The sequence below is a fragment of the Dipodomys merriami genome, unplaced genomic scaffold (assembly GCF_024711535.1).
Source record: "Dipodomys merriami isolate MVZ:Mamm:240054 unplaced genomic scaffold, mDipMer1.0.p SCAF_14, whole genome shotgun sequence".
Lineage (NCBI taxonomy): Eukaryota > Metazoa > Chordata > Mammalia > Rodentia > Heteromyidae > Dipodomys > Dipodomys merriami.
In genome coordinates, this window is record NW_027202715.1 from 32,535,785 (window position 1) to 32,557,123 (window position 21,339).

The 21,339-nt window shown below is 35.9% G+C and overlaps 1 protein-coding gene across 1 annotated transcript in view; it reads left to right on the forward strand.

The window, feature by feature from the left end:
* Positions 1–21,339, forward strand: part of Pten (phosphatase and tensin homolog) — a gene marked incomplete at its 5' end in the record, with an annotated part of 87,256 nt that overhangs the window by 58,435 nt on the left and 7,482 nt on the right. The window contains 3 exons of the mRNA XM_070020505.1: positions 8,634–8,775; positions 14,109–14,275; positions 17,677–17,901. Of these exons, the coding sequence (XP_069876606.1) occupies positions 8,634–8,775; positions 14,109–14,275; positions 17,677–17,901 (534 nt within the window). The remainder of the gene's footprint in view (positions 1–8,633; positions 8,776–14,108; positions 14,276–17,676; positions 17,902–21,339) is intronic.

Sequence of the window (21,339 nt, forward strand, 5' to 3'; positions counted from 1 at the left end):
TGAATTGGGATTCTTATATCTCAGTCCCCTGAATAAGATTAGACTGTGAGTCACTGGTGCCCAACTAGTAATATGTTTTTAACCTGTCTTGAGTAACAGATTTTATGGTAAAACAGACCTTAGGTGAACATGATAAAGCTGTTTTGATACAACTATTACTTTTTTTATTTTTTTAATCTTGCTTGCCGTGGCTTGCTCATGTGTTTGGTGCTTTAGCACTTGAGCCCCGAATTTTGCTAGTTAATTTGAGGAGTCTCACAGACTTTTCTAGATGTGTTGGCTCCTGATTGTAATCTTGAAGATCTTAACTTCTTCAGCAGTTAGTATTACAGGCTCATGCCACTAGCATCCAAACTAAAACAGTTTCATTCTTAAAGTATCAGTGTAGGTTTATGTCTGTCTTACCAATATTTCCTTTTAGTTTGAACCTCCACCTTTGCTTTCTTGTAATTGTAAAACATTATTACAGGAGAGGAATGCAATTATCTGTTCTGTGGTTTGTATAGGATTAATTTAGACTGTCTTTAATATTTTGTTTGTATCCTTGATTTTAATTGTAGAGAAATAATAGAAAACTGAAGAAAATTGTGACATTCTGGTGACATGTAGTAGCAGAATCTGTTTTTCTTGTTTTGAAGAGAAAAATAGGGATTTATTGTGGTTTTGGTAATAATTTGTAGACTTTTCAGAGAATACTCAAAACAATCTGACTTGTCTTTATATAACCTCTGCAAACATGGTATAAATTAGCTAGTAGGATGTGATGCAAATTGATGATAAAATGTGGCATTGCTACTAGTACTGAGGTTTTGAATATTCAAGGGTCAATTTATACCTTCTACAAAAAAAAATCTTGAGAATGAGGTAACAGTTTGAGATAAAGAAGACTCCTACTTTTTATTCATACATTTATAAGGAATCAACTATATTACCCTTCCCTAGGAGTAATTTGTATATTTAGTATCCTTTAGAAATTGTGAGTGATGGGGCTGGGAGGGTGGTTCAGTGGTAGAGCGCTTGCCTTGCATGCCTGAGGCCCTGGGTTCGATTCCTCAGCACCACATAAGCAAAAAGAAAAAAGCCGGAAGTGGCGCTGTGGCTCAAGTGGTAGAGTGCTAGCCTTGAGCTGAAGAGCTGAGGGAAAGCACCCAGGCCCAGAGTTCAGGCCCCACGACCGGATCCCCCCCCCAAAAAAATTGTGAGAGATTATTCAAGTGCAAACCATGAGGGTTTCTTGATTTCCCCTTCCCCAAAGAAAACATGTTTAAAGGCAACTTCTAGGGTCAGTTCCCAACTATTGCATGCCCTATACTTTCTGTATCTGCACTTATGTTTCAATAAATGATAATTCATCTACTTACTGTAAATTATGAAGAAAGTATCACAAGATTGGTAGTATGTATTTTGGAAGTATTCATGAAATTTCTTAGTTTAAATAGGCTAATTTCTATTGTATAACAGTTGTTACTAGTTTCCTTCTTTCTCCTCCCTGTACCTCCCAGAGTAGTGTCAAGTAAAGTCAATGTTAATATTTATTTTCTTTATAAACTTTTAGGAAAAAATTTGAATAGTTTCTATTTTCTTTGTTTCCAAATCAGCTATTAGAGATAAACTTCCTATACGAGCTCTCTCCATGAGTTTAAAGATTAATTAAACCTTCTAAAAATAATGTGTTAATTTTAAGTGATGTCAAAAAGGAATTTATTAAAAATTTTGTCTTAGGAATGAATGTTCATGATTTAATTTCATATTCAGGTTATTTTTATTTTTAGTCTTCTGACTAAACTTTCTTTTTAAGATACTAAATGAAAATTTCATGTTTCATCTATATTTAAAACAAAGTAAGCTATAATTGCTCTGTTAAAAACAAAATTTTATAGGGCTGGAATGTAGCTTAGTGGTAGAGTGCTTGCCCAGTATGGATGAAGCCCTGGGTTCTATACCTCAGTACCACATAAACAGAAAAGGCCAGAAGTGGTGCTGTGGCTCAAGTGGTAGAGGGCTAGCCTTGAGCAAAAGCAGCTCATGGATAGTACCCAGGCCCTGAGTTCAAGCCCCAGGACTAGCAAAAAAAAAATCTTCCAAAGTAACATTTTTCCCAGCTAGCCTTGAGCAAAAGCAGCTCATGGATAGTACCCAGGCCTTGAGTTCAAGCCCCAGGACTGACAAAAAACATCTTCCAAAGTAACATTTTTCCCACCTTATTCATTAGAGATAATCTGTGTTACTTTGATATGTAAGCCTATTATACAATCCATAGGTTCATCAAATGGTTAATGAAGACTCATTCTATACAAAGGAGGAGCAGATCTGCAAAGATCAGACAGTCCTGAGTCTTAATATCTGTGTGTAATAACTGGAAACTATATCCTGATCTCCAGATCACTGTGCTTTCTACCTGGTTCTACTGTCCATTTCTTTTCCTTGTTTTTTTTTGATACCTAAAGTAGAAAAAAGCTTTAAAAAAGAAGAATAGTTGCTTTGGAATGTATGTGTACTTTTCAGTTTCAAATCAAACAAATATGACTAAAAGAATAGGGGAATTTTAATGACTTACATAACTTGAGAGCTTTGATCTGAACCTAGGTGCTCAACAAATGTTAAGACCCTGTCACCTTCTTTCTCCGATTCTCCCTTCCTACCCTTTTCTATATATACTCTATATAGAATTTCTATAAGCAGTGTCAAAGTATAATTCCTAGTAGCTTCATGTTTGCGTTCTAATTCATAGGAAAATAACAGTTTGAGCAAAAATTCATAGTTTGGGCTCTGATTTTTCTGGATTAGAAAATATGCCTAGATCTGAATGAAACATTCTAGCCAGGGAATAGAAATATCTGATTGGATCATGTATGTGAAGCTGAAGAATAGGGTCCAACCCCCAAACCACAGGGAGCAGAGAAGCATTAACATTCATTTTCAAGGATTCTATGGATTGTTTAGTACTTAAAATTAGCTGTGCTATTTGTTGAATATGTCATTAGACTTTGCTTCATTTCTTCATGCCTTTAATTCTTATTGAGTTAACATTTATAAAGTATTTATGAATGTTCCTGAAAATTACTAGATATTTATATATTCGTTAAATAAAGAAAGAGAAACATTAAAAATACTAGTTTCGTAGAAGTGAATGACAAAAGTACACTATACTTTGGAGATTAATCGTAGATGGGAAAAATAAATAAATCACATAACATGCCTCTTAGTAGAATCCAGGACACTTGAGTAAAAGTTTTAGACTCAAACTCACATTTATTCACTTAGGGAATCTGTGTTCTTGGTTTTAATTAAGGTAATTAAGGTAATTATGTACAGTGAGAAAAGAATTGATGATGACTGGTGGTGTTCTGAAGGCTGAGACGATGTTTGTTTGTTGCTTAGGGTCAGCCTGGGCTACATATTAAGATCTTGTCTCAAAAAGGTAGAGGTGTTGAAATATCTACCTTGTAAAAGTGTGCTTATGTCAGGAAGGAATGTGTGTAGAATATCAGCAAGTAGGTACAGAAAGTACTGTTAAGAGATTTATTTTACTAGCCAATTATAGGAGCCATATTTTCTCCTTTGTTGAGTACTGTCCAGTGGTTATAGTCTATTTAATCATTCTGAAATACAGTTTTCCAGGCCTTAAGATACTATTATTTGGTTAAAACATCTACATTATGGGCTGGGAAGGTGGCTCAGTGGTAGAGCGCTTGCCTTGCACGCTCGAGGCCCTGGGTTCGATTCCTCAGCACCACATAAGCAAAAAGAAAAAAGCCGGAAGTGGCGCTGTGGCTCAAGTGGTAGAGCACTAGCCTTGAGCTGAAGAGCTAAGGGACAGTGCCCAGGCCCAGAGTTCAGGCCCCACGACCAGACCCAAAAAACAAAAAAGCAAAAAACAAAAAACATCTACATTATTTCTTGGTTTAGACATGAAAAAAGATGATAGATATTTTGACCAGTTTGGTAGGTTTAAAAGATGTGTGTAATTCATACTTTTAAATCTTTTTAAGGACATTAGTCTTATTTCAATGAATTCAACTTGAATTTCAAAAGCAGATTGAAAATATCTCACTGACTAGCATTAAAGCAAAAAGCATAAAACTGGATCAGAAAGTCATTTTGCATTGGCCCAGGTACATTCAATGTGAACTCTTAACAGGAACATGTGTGAAGACAATGAAGAAGAAAATGTGTAGAAATGATAGTGCAAATCTTTAGTATACTTCAAGGAGGCATAAAATATTTAGGTAGTAAATAAAATAACCTATAAAATGTTTTTCTGTCCTCTACAAAAGTTATGAAGATTAATACTTTACTGGGCCAACAATATATGTTAATAATTGGTATATATGTATAATTTATTAGGCTAATATATATATTTCTATTTGAAAGAAATATATAAGCCCTATTCCTTGATTAAAGTTAAATAGGACTACAGTTGAAACAATGTAAATGCATATAGAAATTTAAAGCTATATTCTTAAATAATTGAGTCAATAAAAAATACAGATTCATATTAGTGATCAAGATTCATAATAAGTAAAGATTAAAATATAAATTTGTGAATTAGAAAACAGTAAACCATTTGAACTAGTAAGTCCAAATACTGATTATATTGAAATGCCAATAAAATCAGTACGTCTCTTTTTAAGCCAGTCAAGGAATATAGAATGGAGAGGGGCCAAAAATAAATGCTTAAATTTGAAAAACCATATCAATAATTGTGGAGGTGGTATTAAAAACAGTTCAGGCTGAGCACTGGTGGCTCATGCCTGTAATACTAGGTATTCAGGAGGCTGAGATCTGAGGATCACTGTTCAAAGGGTGCCTGGGAAGGAAAATCTGAGACATCTCCAATTACCCACCAAAAATCCTGAAGTGGTGCTGTAGCGCAAGTGGTAGAATGCTAGTAGCCTTCAGCACAAAAGCTCAGGGACTGTGCTCAGCCCCCAAGTTCAAGCCCCATGACTGACTTAAAAAATTCCCAAAACCAAAACACTCCAGGTATTAGAATACATACAAGTTAACAAGAGGTAAATCTAGTGGTAAAAAGAAAGTAGATTAGAAAATAAATCAATGAGTTGTATTGCCTACTGCAAAATTATGGGCAAAATTTGAAAAAGAAAGGCTATAGAAAACCAGAACTGGTATAATTTTGGTAACTGAATAGATCTGTAAAAGTCAAAGATAAACATTTTAAATTAACTTAATCTTTGGTTTGTCTCCCATTATGTGGATTTTTTTGTGTGTGTGTTTATATCAGGTAGAATGCTGACTGATACACCAATCTCTGACCTCCATTCTATCGCCTATACCTTTGTCATTCATAGTTTTGGTTGTCTCCATTTCTTTTCTTTCCTTTTTTCTTTTTTGCCGGTCCTTGAAATCTGGGCCTGAGCACTGTCCCTGAGCTTCTTTTACTCAAGGCTTATAGTGCTTTACCATTTGATCCCCAGTGCTACTTCTGGCTTTTTTTTTTTTTTTTGAGTAGTTTATTGGAGATAAAAGTCTCATCGACTTTCTTGCCCTGGCTGGCTTTGAACTGCAATCCTCAGATCTCAGCTTCCTGAGTAGCTAGGATTACAGGTGTGAGCCACTGGTGCCTGGCTTTCCATTTCTTTTCTACCACCCTGTATACCAACTCCTGTCTTTCAGCTGTGTTTTCTTCCTGTAGCATGAAGATGTCAGAATAGTATAGTGGTTGAGTGGATGCTCTGTGAAGTTTGTAATTTTGGTTCATCTGGTACTGATGTAAATTATAGGCTCAAAGACAACTAGCAGAGTCAAGTATTTTTCCTATGTTTGCTTAGCTCTTTTTTGAGGAGGATTAACTGAGTATATAAACATCTATATTACATGTATACTTCGAATCCCTTGTTTCTTGAGAAAATTTAAGGTTTGAAACCTTGTTTTATTGTACATGGATATATACCAAAATGGCTATCATGAGAAAAAAATATTGCCTACTACAAATAGCTTGAAAACCTAGTCTAGTAAAATTTTATTTCTTTCACTTACTTTATTATTTTATTTTCCTTTGAGAGATAAAGCCAGGGTGACTTTGAACTCAGAATTCTCCTGGGATTATGGACATGCACTAAAATTCCTTCTTTTGCAATCTTTAACATTTTAATTTATTTAATTTTTGGGGGGCTACATTATTTAGTTCACATGGTGGTATGCAAGTGGTTACAATTGAACTAACTGAAGTATATTAGACTCTATGAAGAACTCAAATAGTATAAAGACGAGGTCAAAGCCCAACAAAATAAGCACCAGGAAATTAGTACTTGAAAGGGGAGGGTGTAGCCAAGGGAAGAAAGAAGGGAAGCAGGGGAGAATGCAGTCAAGAATTCATTGTATATACCACAAAATTAAGAAGAATAAGGAAGGGGAGTGGGTTGGGAAGGGTGAGAATGTTGAAGGGGGTGACACTGATCACATGTGTTCATAAACTGGTTTGTTAAGTGGCACCTCCTTTGTACAATTACTTAAAGATAATAAGAGAAAATAAAACTTAAAAATAAATTTATGTGGTTCAAAAAAGTACCTTTTCTATTCATCTTGCTTCTGTTTGCCACACCCATATCACAATGCTGTTTTATGTAGATAATTGTGAATGATAAATTGTTTGACGCTGAATTAAGTAATTTGCAAATAATTATGTTTAGTGACATTTAAACATTTTTAAACTTTAAAGGTACTTTTTATTATGACTATTTGTAATAGTTCATCAGAGTAGCATTGTTTTCCTATGTTTCTTTAAGAAAAACAATGGAAACAAAATTCGATATTCTAAACTTATACTGTATATCTAGGCATAATTTCTAAACTGTTAGTGTTTTTATATCATTTGTACTTTTTGAATGCTTATGATGAGCTGCATTTAATATTTGATCTTCTTGATATTTTTGTTAAGAGGAAGGGAATATATTATGATGTCCTCATTTTCCTGAAGAAATAACTTGGGGTTTCTGTTTTTACCATCAGAAATCAAACCCAAGTCTTCAGATTGCAAAACTTACAATCTTTACCCTCTTACCAAACTCTTATGTCATTTGTCATGATTTCAGATTTTTTTTTTTTTTTTGGTCGGTTGTGGGGCTTGAACTCTGGGCCTGGGCGGTGTCCCTCAGCTCTTCAGCTTGAGGCCAGCGCTCTACCACTTGAGCCACAGTGCCATTTCCGGTTTTCTGGTGGTTTATTGGAGGTAAGAGTCTCACGTACTTTCCTGCCCAGGCTGGCTTTGACCCGTGATCTTCAGATCTTAGCCTCCTGAGTAGCTAGGATTACAGGCGTGAACCACCAGTGCCCTGCTCAGATTTTTTAAAAATTATGTATGTATGTATGAATATATGTATGTATGTATGTATGTTCATGAGCCTGAACTTTGGGCCTGGGTGCTGTCCCTCAGCTCTTCAGCTCAAGCCTAGCACTCTCTCACTTGAGCCATAGCACCACTTTTGGCTTTTTCTGCTTATGTGGTCCTGAGGAATTGAACCCAGGGCTTCATGCATGCAAGGCAAGCACTCTTCCACTGAGCTATCTTCCCAGCCCCTGATTTCAGATGGTTTATGCCAGTTTTTACATGTTACATATGTATTACATATTTAATATATATGTATATATAATTAAATGCCTACCTTTAAAAATACTAAGAACATTACAATAGTTATTCCCATACTTATTATTTAGTATACCTGTTTTAAAATTCATGCTAATGTGCTTTATACATTTTGTTTCCAGAGTTATTGTTACTGTTTTTTTAACACATTGAGGAGGTTTAGATGCCAATAGTATACTTTAAAGTACAATTTTCTGTGTCACTTTTAGCTGTTAGACTTACTGTTTATCATATTTCTAAGTTGAATTTTTCTTGTCATATCGTATAATACAAAAAACCCTATAGATAATCACTCTGGTACTTCATTTATTCAGAATCATACTAAATGTATCATTGCAGAGATTTTTAAAAAATAACTTAGGTTCCCCTTTTATAACTACATGAATGTTATCTTTTAAGCATTTACAATACTTAACATTTTCTAAACTATTCTATACTTACCTAGTTTCTTCAACAGAGACATGTATGTATGATAGAAACATTTTAAGTACCTCTGTTAAGCAGTTTGTTACATTTATATATTATGGCAGCTATACATCTAGTTTTGTTAGTATCTAAGGTTAATACCACTTTTTGCCACTGCTGTTTCTGCCTTTTAAAAGCAGCATCTATCTAGTTGTGATATGCTTTTGCATGGAAAGTAGGTAACCACATTTGTTAGGAATTGTGTGTCTCTAAGTTCTAGTTAAGAGCATATCTGTAGTGTGGAGGCCTTTGATAGTTATTTTGGCTATGCAGTGGCCTTTGTTGGGTTCATGTGTCAGAGCAGTGTGATCTTTAAATAAGTGAGTTAATGATAATTTTAAGGAGGAAGTTATTCTGAAACTTAGCTTTATATTGATGTTGCTCTGATCTTTCTCTATTATCGAATCTGATTTAAATACTAGTCATTTAAAGTCAAAATTTCAAAGGGTATATATTGGTCAATGGGTACAACCCATTTGCCATAGCAATTTAGTGAAATGACTATAATGAAAATTTCCTTTTGAATTTGGCTTCTCTCTTATTTTTTCTTTCTGTCCACCAGGGAGTAACAATTCCCAGTCAGAGGCGCTATGTGTATTATTATAGCTACCTGTTAAAGAATCATCTGGATTATAGACCAGTGGCACTGTTGTTTCACAAGATGATGTTTGAAACTATTCCAATGTTCAGTGGCGGAACTTGCAGTAAGTGCTCTAAATTTTCATCCTTCCATTTGTTGGAACATTTTTCTTAACATATCCACAAAGAAATTTACCACACTTTAAATTCATAGAGAAGAATGTATTTCTGAGTCTTGGAATCGTTTAATTAGCTCCATTGTTTAGCTCATTGGGAAACCAGGAATAATGGGTTTTAATGATCTTGAAGCCAAATTATATTTACAAAAACATTCTATGTTACAGGCATAAAATAGCTTAAATTCTGATCATATGACTAAAAATCTTGTTCATAAGAACTCCAGCATGAGTAGAGGAGATGTACCAAAAGGGAATGCTACTACACTGTTGGTGGAAGTGTAAACCACTCTGGCAATATGGAGGTTCCTCAAAAGACTCCACATAGAGCTCACCTATGAGCTAGCAATCCCTCTTCTGGACATTTACCCAAATGACCACAAACAAGACCATACTACAGCTGCCAGCACAACTAGGTTTATCACAGCATTATTTACCATAGCTAAAATATGGAACCAACCCAGGTGCCCCTCAGTAGATGAATGGATCAAGAAAATGTGGTATGTGTATACACGTAAATACACACACACACACACATACACAATGGAATTCTGTGCTTTCATAAAAAAATGACACCACCCCATTTGTAAGGAAATGGAAGGACTTGGAAAAATCATATTAAGTGAAGTAAGCCAGACCCAAAGAAATGTAGGTCCCATAGTTTCCCTTATTTGTAATCTTAGCAGATGAGCAGAATTGCTCAATAGCTATGTACATTGATCATAAAGGATGATGCTAAGCAAAATGAACTTCAAGACATGGACAGAAGAGGTTTTTCTTTGTTGTTGTTTTTAAGGTACTATGTGATTTTTTTTTCTTTTGTGTTTTTCTTCCCCTATGGTATATCCCCTGTTTTAACTGTATTTGATTTTGGTACCCTGGGTATTGTATATATGTTTATCTGAATTAGGGAAGAGAAGGGGAAAATAAAATGGTGAGACAAAGGACAAAGGGGAACCAATGCAGCAGGGATACTCACAAGACACTGTGTTGGAAATGATCTGTACAACTTCACGGGGGCGAGGCGGTGGAAAGCGGGGAGGTAAAGAGGGAGAAAATGAGGGAGGGGGTAACAAGTTCGACAAGAAATGTATTCACTACCTTACTTATGTAACTGTAAACCCTCTGTACATCACCTTGACAATAAAATTAAAAGTCCAGTGTGAGAGTAGCAGAGAGTCATCAGTTTACTAGTTTTAGGTCAGGAACTAATTCTTTAATCTTAAGAAGACTAGTTATGTGCGGTAATAATAGTGACAGGACAGTGAAAATGAAAGGAAGAGATGTTGAGTCATGTAGCAAGTTCAAGTATAAAATTAAGGTTGAGTCAGTGTGTAGAGTGTAAGAGAAAACCTGGATTTACATCTTGATTCTAGTCCTAGCTCTGCCATTAATGTACTGTGTAATCCAGCCAACTCACCTACCTCTCTTTGAGTTTGTTCATCAAAAAAAATAGACTTCGAAATCTGAAACTTCTTAGATTAAGTACTAAGTACAGGTGATGTCATTAATGTTTGCCTGTGATTTCTTTCTCAGTCTAGCCTTAATAAGTCTATCTCAATCAACCCTGATCCTATTCTCTTCTGTCATTCTTAGCTCAAGTTTTTAGCTAGACTGAGGGGAAGTTTTAATACCTGGTCCCAAAGCAGGGTCCAGGAGAATATATGGATAATACATGGAAGGAAGCCCTAGAAGAGGCCAGACTGCTGCTTTCTTTTTTCTTTAACAAAAGTTTTATAATGATATAGAATTACTACTTGAAGTGGCCGGTTTTAAAATTTAAGAAGTACATTTTCTGTTTACTGTATAAATTCTAGATAAGATACCACTTCTTTATATTTAATATATCTATTATTTTAGATTTTTTTTTTCTGGTTGCGGGGCTTGAACTCTGGGCCTGGACACTGTCCCTCAGCTCTTCAGCTTAATGCTAGTGCTCTACCACTTGAGCCACAGCACCACTTCTGGCTTATTTGGTGCTGAGGAATCAAACCCAGGGCCTCATGCATGCAAGGCAAGCACTCTACCACTGAGCCACCTTCCCAGTCCCTCAGTACAATTTTTAAAACTACTGAATGCAAGGCAGTTGCCTGTTGGAGGTGTTGACATAGGAACTTACAAGATTCATAGAGGGGAAGGAATCATTGGAGGCAGCATCCAATTTAGATGGTTAATAAACCCAAGGGAAGTATTACAGGCAGTGGAGAATAGCTTGAACTAAAGCATAGTTAAAGGAAATGAACTGGACAAGAAAAGTAGTAACCAGGACTAGAATAGTAATAGACTTTGTATTTATTAGAGGATCTTGAATAGAGATGTCAGACATGATTTGATTTGATAAGTACTGTGGTGTCATGATAATACTAGAGGCTTAAAAATCCCGTTTTAAAGACAATTGTAAAGATTGAGGGAGGAAAGAAATAGTGGGGGGAAACTGGTAATGTGACCTGGCTTAAGTTAGATAAGGCAATCAGAGGAAATTTATTTAGCTTTTGTTTTACCATTTATATTCAGAGATTTTAAAAAAAGATTTTTTAATCTTTACTATAAAGGTGATCTTACAGTTACATAAGTCAGGCAAAGAGTACATTTCCTTTTTGGACAGTATCATCCTTTTCAGAGACTTTTATTCACAGAAAGGAGAAGTACTAAGGTTTAGGGACATAAATTAATATAACTGTCTATAAGAATATTTAATTCTGATTTTTAAAGTACTGAATACAGATATTGTGAATTCACTGCAATGCAATCATGGGAAATATTTGTGAATTATGAAGTCAAAAGAACCATACTAATGTTAGATTTTTGATATTAGGCCTTCTAAATTGTGAAATTCATACTATAGTGATTATTTTCTTACTGACTTTAGGAGACCTTTATTACCTAAATTTTTATTAGACTTCCTTTTGTTTTTAGTAGAAATATTAAATGACACTGATTTGTAATTAGATTGCAAATTGTTTATACTATAGTTCTAAAATTCTACAAGATGTATATTTTAAAGAGTTTAATTGAGGGCTGGGAAGGTAGCTCAGTGGTAGAGTGCTTGCCTTGCACGCATGAGGCCCTGGGTTTGATTCCTCAGCACCACGTAAGCAGAAAAAGCCAGAAGTGGTGCTGGGGCTCAAGTGGTAGAGCGCTAGGCTTGAGCTGAAGAGCTTAGGGACAGTGCCCAGGCCCAGAGCTCAGGCCCCATGACCGGCAAAAAAACAAAACAAAACAAAAAGTTTAATTGAAATCTGGCTTACACCATTATTTTCTTTTCAAATTCTAAAATCAGTATTGCCAGCTTCTGAATTAAGATAAGGCATTTCCATCCTGGTTAGTTTGATATTATATTACATATTACATGTATAGCTATTATATTTATTAATATCTATACACTTATGTTTTTATATTTTATTATATCTTTATTTTTGCTTATTCCAAATAGGCTTCTTGTTACATATACTTATAAAATGGTTCATTGAGTTTTGAACCTTCAGTCAAAGATGTGAAATTTATTGACCAGTTGTTGTAATATTCCCCACTTTGGGCATGATCAGTGTCTTGCAAATCTGTGTTTGAATAACCTCACAATGCTTTGACCAAACTTGGATTTACTGTATGGTTTATGATATTGCTACCTAAGCCAGTAGGTGTTTATTGAAGTGGGAATTCCATTTAGCTGGCATTTCCATATTTCTCATTCCTTGGTCACATTGATAAAAATGTGACACTGTTTCTCTGTATTTTTTTTTTTTTTTTTGTCGGTTGTCAGGCTTGAACTCTGGGCTTGGGTGCTATCCCTCAGCAATTCAGCTCAAGATGAGAGCTCTACCGCTTGAGCCACAGTACCACTTCCAGTTTTTCTGTGGTTTACTGGAGATAAGAGTCTCACGGACTTTCCTGCCCAGGCTGGCTTTGAGCCATGATCCTCAGATCTTAGCCTCCTGAGTAGCTAGAATTACAGGCATGAGCCACTGGTGCCCAGCTGCTTCTTGGAGGATAATGCCTTTTGTTGCTAATAATTTATGTATACACAACACAGACACCATTTATTATATTGCAAGCTTGTATTCTATTGTCTTGGCATATTTCCTTCAAGACCTACTTAAGTTTACCAATCAGTTTCTTTTCAAAGGAATTATACTTTTTTTGGGGGGGGGTCCGGTCGTGGGGCCTGAACTCTGGGCCTGGGCACTGTCCCTCAGCTCTTCAGCTCAAGACTAGCGCTCTACCACTTGAGCCACAGCGCCACTTCTGGCTTTTTTTCTTTTTGCTTATGGTGCTGAGGAATCGAACCCAGGGCCTCATGCATGCAAGGCAAGCGCTCTACCACTGAGCCACCTTCCCAGCCCCAGGATTTTACTTTTTAACTTCCATATGTTATTTTTTGTCAAGTTATTTAGATACTTTTAAGTTTTTAAAGTCCTTGAATCTTAACAGTAAGTTTTATTTCTGCCATTAATGTCATTAACTTAAATGGATTTATGAGTAGATTTTTTTAAGTATAGAAAATAAAATTTTCTCATTCTAGTCTTTACTACCTTTTAGTTAGAATTGCTAACTGAGAAGCAGATGAAAAAGTTAGTTTTTCCAGGTATTTTAAAAGGCAAATAGTTGTTAGTGAAAGTGGAATGTTGGGAGGAAAGGGAGGTTGTGCTATAGCTTTTACTTGGTCTGCTGCGTTTCTTTGCAGACATTTCAGAGTTTTCCTTCCTGTTTCTCAAGATGGTAACTTCATATGTTTTTCAGGAAAAATGTAGGCTTGAGGTCAAAAGAATGAATGGTATTATTTTGTAAATACCTAAACTTATTTGTGGGATTTATTATGATTTTTGTTGTGGATTATATTGTTTCCTCTTATGAATATGTGATTTATTTTGTGATTTTTTTTTTTCTGAGGGGGTCATATACTAGAGACTTAAAAGTACCACAGCAAATAAATATATTCTAAAAGTTTACTATTTATGTAGATAAAACTGCCAGAAAATTCTTTAAAAATTATGCTCAAAGTCATATTTTTAATGGGATGTTTAATATGTGTATTTGTGTGTATGCTGGACATCTAATCTTGCTACAATATGAAGTAGTAATGAATCCTTATTTTGAAGGTTCCAAATTGGAAAAACCCTAACATTGTATTTTTTACCTAATTTATTTCCATTGATTTGTTTTAGATCAGGAAAACAGAATTGTCATTTTATGTAAATTGTTGATAATCATTTAAATAATTTTTGATAGTTTGATAGTTAAGGTATTTTCTGTGAAATGATACCAGTATGTATTTAACCATGCAGATCCTCAGTTTGTGGTCTGCCAGCTAAAGGTGAAGATATATTCCTCCAATTCAGGACCCACACGACGGGAAGACAAGTTTATGTATTTTGAGTTCCCTCAGCCGTTGCCTGTGTGTGGTGACATCAAAGTAGAGTTCTTCCACAAACAGAACAAGATGCTAAAAAAGGTTTGTGTTGTACTTTTATTGGCAAAATGTCCAAAATAGCCATGCCTAGAAGAGTAACCTTAGCTCTTTTGCTTAAAGTTATTAGTAGGGCAGAACTCATTTTGTAAAGAAAGATTAAGAGATAAGTTTTTGGCCACATTTAATGAACTGCAATTAGTTTTTAGAAAAAAGATGCTGTATATACTGTGGCCTTGGGGAGACATTATAATGATCAGCTCTAACATTCTTAGAAAACATGATCAATTGAAAAAAATTAATATGAAACTAATATTAAGAATGTTTTTGTCTATAGATAGAAATATTAAAAGACATGCATGTTCCGTGGTCTTGCATATTGACACAAACGTTTTCCCCCCATTTGTCTTTGTGTATAGAGACTAGGTTTTTTTTTTTTTTTACATTTTGTTTCTCTAGGTGTACTGAGTATTTAGCTAAGAGAAAAATACATATGAAGAAGTAATAAGAATGATAAATGTTGTATTATTTAAGTATGCAGATTTAGAAGGTTAATGAAGTTTGAATTTTACTGAGCTATATTCAGAGAAGGCAAAAGCACAATTATAAAACAAACTATTTTGTTTTAAAATACTAAATGTGAACATTTAAAGTGAGTCTAAGGCATACGTTGTTAGCAGCTATTGTAGAAACTGCTAGCTTTATGAAGTTTTGCTGCCTTGCTAAACATAGTACATAGGACATTGCTAATTTTCAGATATTATCAGAAGTAAGATTCATTTTCTTAGATTTTAGTTTTTTCTTTCCCTTTCAACTGTTTCTTTGGAAAGAAAATAAAAAAGTTTTGCTTATTACAGGAATTTTAGCTTTAACTTGATTTGTCAGAGAAATATAAGTTTCTTTATCCAGAATCCAAGTAGCTGGAAGATAGTTTATGTATGGATGGATACATGGATATCTATATATACCCATATAAAGATATATACATATATATAGACATAGATATCTATATATCAGTTCAAACTTAGGACGTGATACTTACTTGGCTTGCATGCTGGCTTGGCTAGTGCTTTTCCACTTAATCCATACCTCCAGCCTGGGTTTTAGAGATGTGAATCTCATCGACTTTTTCCTCTTAGGCTGGCTTTGAACATAGATTCTCTGTGTCTGGGCCTCCTAAATAGCTAGGCTTACAGATTTGAACCACTGATACTCAGTCTTAATTTTTTTTTTTTTTTTTTTTTGGTTGGTCGTGGGGCTTGAACTCTTGGCCTGGGTGCTGTCCCTGTGCGCTTCAGCTCAAGGCAAGCGCTCTACCGCTTGAGCCACAGCCCCACTACTGGTTTTCTAGTGATTTATTGGAGATAAGAGTCTCACGGAGTTTCCTTCCTGGGCTGGCTTTGAACCATGATCCTCAGATCTCAGCCTCCTGAGTAGCTAAGTTTACAGGTGTGAGCCACTGGTGCCCGGCAGTCTTAATATTTTATTGGAAAAAGTAGACTTACCTCATTGTTTCCCTCTACCATTAAGAGCATAATCATTCTTTTTTCAGTTTAACACAAATAAGACTGAAGATATTTATAACATTTATATTTATAACATATTTGTACATCTTAGGTTACTTTACATAAATTTCCATTTTTCATTATTTTCTTCCTCTTATTTAAATGCCTAATCTGATTTTAGAACAGTTTTTGGATAATTAATACAAGTCAAGGGCCCATAGTTTTGGAAATCTAAAACATTTTTCTTTTAACTCTGAATGACTTGGCTAATAACTGAGGTTAACAAACATTTTATTTTATTTTGGTGCTAATACTGGGGCTTGAACTCAGAGCTTGGGCTAGCCTTTGTTCAAGGCTGGTGCTCTACCACTTGAGCCACAGCTCCAGTTGGGCTTTTTGGAGATAAGAGTTTCATGGACCTTCCCTGTCCAGACTGGCTTCAAACCATGGTGTCCTCATACCTCAGACTTCTGAGTAGCTAGGATTATAGACATGATGCACTAGGGCTTGGTTCTGAAGTTAGGAACATTTATAAATAATACTTAGATCTCAGATTCTATTGCTAGGTACTGTTAAAAGTGCAGTGAAATTTAAAGCATAAGACCAGGCCCATAAAAGTCTTTTCTCATCTTGTTGGGGGAAAAAACAAATCCTGAAGATAAATTAGAGTAGCACCAGACAGGATGTTTCAAGGCTCTAAATCATTGACTGTCAAAAGAATCCAACTTTTTTTTTTTTTTTTGTCGGTTGTGGGGCTTGAACTCTGGGCCTGGGCGCTGTCCCTCAGCTCTTCAGCTCAAGGCGAGCGCTCTACCACTTGAGCTACAGCGCCACTTCCGGTTTTCTGGTGGTTTATTGGAGATAGGAGTCTCAGGGTCTTTCCTGCCCAGGCTGGCTTTGAACCGCGATCCTCAGATCTCAGCCTCCTGAGTAGCTAGGATTACAGGCATGAGCCACCAGCGCCCGGCTCTCCAACTTATTTTTATGTTGGCCAAAAACCATTTGCAGTGGTGAACTTTTCTTATGGTATTTTATTTTTTATTTTATTTTATTTTTTCCAATCGTGGGGCTTGAACTTAGGGCCGAGGCTGTCCTTGAGCCTTTTGCTCAAAGGTGGCACTGTACCACTTAGAACCACAGCAGCACTTCCAGTCTTCTGGGAGTTAATTGGAGATTAGAGTCTCATGAATTTCCTGCATAGGCTGGCTTTGAACCTTGATCCTCAGATCTCATCCTCCTGAGTAGCTAAGATTACAGGCATGAGTCACCGGGACCCAGGTGGTATTTTATTTGAGACAGGAACTTCTATTTATAGGCTGGCCTATACTGTAAAGCTCAGTTTAACCTTGAAATCAGATCCTCTTGTGTGCTGGGATTAATACAGCATACAGGTATATACTACCCCAAATACTTCTAGGGTATTTAGATTAAGAAGTCTTTTTATTAGTAGTAAGAAGTGATTTTTTAAAATGGGCATTTTATAGCAGAAAGAAATTAGAAACACTACCTTTCCCATTTTATTCTGAAAATTTTCATACATTGTCATGTAAAAATCTGAAACCTCTTATTTTTGTAGAAGTAAAAATTTTTATCTGCCATGCTTCACAAGGGAAGTTGTACTTTCAAGTACTTTCATTAAAATAAAAACTCCTGAGTTTTGTTTACACCTATACACAATAAACTCAAAACATTTGTTAAAACTAGTCTTAGAAAGAATTCTACTTAGGATTTTAAAGCAAAATAAGTTATCTTATGTCTTATGAGATGATTTTGGTTTAAAGTTTGCATAGAGAAAAAATAGCAATGAGTAAGGATTCAATAGGTAACCCATGAATTATGTTCACTCAGCTTCATTGAAAATGATGTATGATGGTTTGTTTCCCCCCCCCCTTTTTTTTTAAAGCCTCAATGTCCTTTTTTTCTTTTTTTTTCTATTTTTAGGACAAAATGTTTCACTTTTGGGTAAACACGTTCTTCATACCAGGACCAGAGGAAACCTCAGAAAAAGTAGAAAATGGAAGTCTATGTGATCAGGAAATTGATAGTATTTGCAGTATAGAACGTGCAGATAACGACAAGGAATATCTAGTACTTACTTTAACAAAAAATGATCTTGACAAAGCAAATAAAGACAAAGCCAACCGATATTTTTCTCCAAATTTCAAGGTTAGTCTAAAACATTTTGGGAAATTTTTGTTGATATGTATGTTCACTCTGTGTGTGAGAGAGAGAGAGAGAGAGAAAAAGAGAGAGAGAGAGAGAGAGAAAGAGAGAGAATATGTATATGTATGTGTGTGTTATTTTAAATATATAGGTGAAGAACTTACTCATTTCTAAATTAAATTGTGTTAGTTGAAGCAATGTTTTTGTAGCAATAATATGGAGGTGCTTGGAAGCTCACTTGTTTGGGCGTGATTGGTATGGAGTGCATTTACAACTTCAACTCTGTTTTCTCCTTCATTTTAGCATCAACTTCTGAGTGATTTTAAGTAAATCTGATTGTGTCACTCTTGTGAACACTTTTTGGAGAACTTGTATGTACCAGGAGGAATTACATAATTTAGTACAGGCCTACTTTCTGTTCTAGCCCTAGCCACATTGTTTCTTTGTTCCCTGAGATTTATCACAGTGCTCTTGGTTCAAGTCTGTGAAAATGCTGTGTTTTGGCCTCTGGTCTTTCCCGTTCTTTTCCTTCTCTGTGTATCTCTCTGACTCAGCCTTTCCATGACCCTCACATGACTGTCCTCATATTTCAGTCCTTGGCTTCAACATAATCCGCTTTGAAAGGCATTCTCTTATTGTTCTTCCTTTTAACAAACCCTTTTTATTTCATCATGTTAATGTCTCTGGATTATTTGGCCTTAGTTATTTATTTTGACAGTTTTAGGGTATTGAACTCAGGACCTTACCCTTACCAGGCTGGAACTCTGCTGCTGAGCCATGTTCTCTTGACCTTTTTTTCCTCTGATTATTTGTGAGATAAGGTCTCACTTCTTTCCCAGGCACACACTTGGATGACTGTCTATCTGAGGTTTCTTGTCATAGATGGGGTAAGAGGCATGTGTCACCATGCCCAGCATCTTTCCATTGAGATTGAGTTTTGTGGACTTTTTTCCTTGAACTGTCCTGAAACAGCAGTCCTCCTGTGTTCAGCCTTCTAAGTAGCTAGAATCACAGGTGTCAGCCACTGGCATCTCTAAGTATGATATATGTGAGTATGTAAATGCATGGAGTTCTATTTATAGACAAGAATACCTCAGATTAAAAATGCCTCATCTGTATATATACCCTATTTGAATTTTCTCTTCTTCCTTTTTAACATAATCTCTATCCCTCCTTCTCCCCTTCTCCTCTTACCCCTCTCTTCTCTCCTCCTTTCCTTTTTTCCTCTTCTCCTTCTCTCTCTTCTGTGTGCCTGTGCTCTAATTCTGCCTGAAATGAGGTTTGAATTCAGGGCCTGGGAGCTGTCCCTGAGCTTTTTTTGCTCAAGGTTCCTGCTTTACCACTTGAACCACAGGTCCACTTCGAACTTTTTGGTGGTTAATTGGAGATAAGAGTTTTACAGACTTCCCTGCCTGGGCTAAGGACCTCCAACTGAGGTCCTTAGATCTGAGCCTCCTGAGTAGCTAGGATTACAGGTATGCACCACTGGCACCTGGACTTCTATTTTTTTAAAATTATCTTATATTTCATTCTGTCTTTATAATCTGTTACAAACCTAACTAATTTATAAATTAAGAATATTGCTAGTAGTACTTAGAGGGAGTGGAGAGGTTAGAGGGTATATGTTTAAAATGAAATGGATCTTTTTTATCCTAAATGTCTTTTTATGTTTTTTTTTTTTGTTTTTTGTTTTTCTTTTTGGTCATGGGGCCTGAATTCTAGACCTGGGCACTGTCCCTCAGCTCTTCAGCTCAAGGCTAGCGCTCTACCACTTGAGCCACAGCGCCACTTACAGCTTTGTGGTGCTGAGGAATCGAACCCAGGGCCTCATGCATGTGAGGCAAGCACTCTACCACTGAGCCACCTTCACAGCCCCCTAAATGTCTTTAAAGTATTTCTAAATTCCTTCCTTCCTTCCTTCCTTCCTTCCTTCCTTCCTTCCTTCCTTCCTTCCTTCCTTCCTTCCTTCCTTCCTTCCTTCCTTCCTTCCTTGCTTCCTTCCTTCCTCTCTCCCTCCTTCCCTCCCTCCCTTCCTTTCTTTCCTTTCTTTCTTGTCCTGGGGCTTGAACTCAGGGCCTCACACTGTCCCTGAGCTTGTTTTACTTGAGGCAAGCACTCTACATGTCACAGTACCACTTCCGGCTTTTTCTGTTTATGTGGTACTGAGGAATCATAACAAGGGCTTCATGAATAATAGGCAAGCACTCTACCACTAGGCCACATTCTCAGCCCTAAATTTCATTTATAATCTATCATTTTTTTCCCCTGTAAAGCTACATTTTCTCCATTACTTTTCTGACTTGTTTTTGTTTTTGGATAGAGTCTTACTATGTGAGATTCATTTTGGCCTTGAACCTTGTAATCCTCTTTCTCTCCCAAGTGCTAGGATTATAGGTATGTACCATCATGCCTGGCAACCGTTACCTTTGAAATGGTTTTCCCTATAGTTTTGTTTTGTTCTAGTATTGTGGAAACTTTCACTAGCGATGTAGCTCACTAATAGAGTACTTAACTTAGGCAAGGCTCTGGGTTTGATAGCTTGTGCTGCCAAAAAACCCAAACCTTTTACTTACCAATGAATAAACATAATGTCATGTTAATTTCAATGAAAGATGGAGATAAGCTAGAGAGCAAACTTTTTTTGGTTTTGTTTTTAGTAGGTAAGATAGTAAGAGAAGGTTTGACATTTAAACAAAGGTCCAAATATCTAGGAAAAGAGAAAAGTAGATGAAAAACCCTGAGAGTGGAATGAGATTGAGTAACATGACATTTTGATGAAAAGAGAATGGAGAAGTGAATTAATCTTGGTGTAAAGACAATGAAGTGTTTGTTTTTAGGGCAGAAATGATATAAGCTGATTTTTTTTCTTTAAACATTTACTCTATTTGTTCTCTTAAAATACAGACTGGAGAGGAAAGTGGGGAAAAGGGGGGCAAAAATAGAAGCTGAGAAATGAGTTAGTAGGCTGCTGAAAGTGGCTAGTTCAAGTGAGAGAGGTGGTGGGTGGGTGCTTGGACTAGAGTAGTGGCAGGGATGGGTAATAAGCTGACATATATATACATGTATATAAATATATATAGTATTTTGAAGGTAGATCTTTAAAAAATTTACTGAGAAAGTGGATGTAAGAAAAGAAATGATAGTGCCTTGAATATCAGGGGAAGTGTTATAAATATAATAAGCAAGAGATTTGAAGTTAGATCTGACTTAAGTCCCATGTTAACTGCCTACCTACCAGGTATGTGCCCTTTTAACAGTTCCTTGATTTTTCTGGGCCTTTGGATTTGATAGTACTTTGGACTATACTTATAAAGGACATAAGCTTGCTCTCTTGGACCACTGTATGATCTGTGTTACTTTTTTCCTTTGTCCTTTAAGGTGAAATACCTAAACATCATTATTATTCAGTATTTTTATGTTAGTATGGTATCACTAAGATCT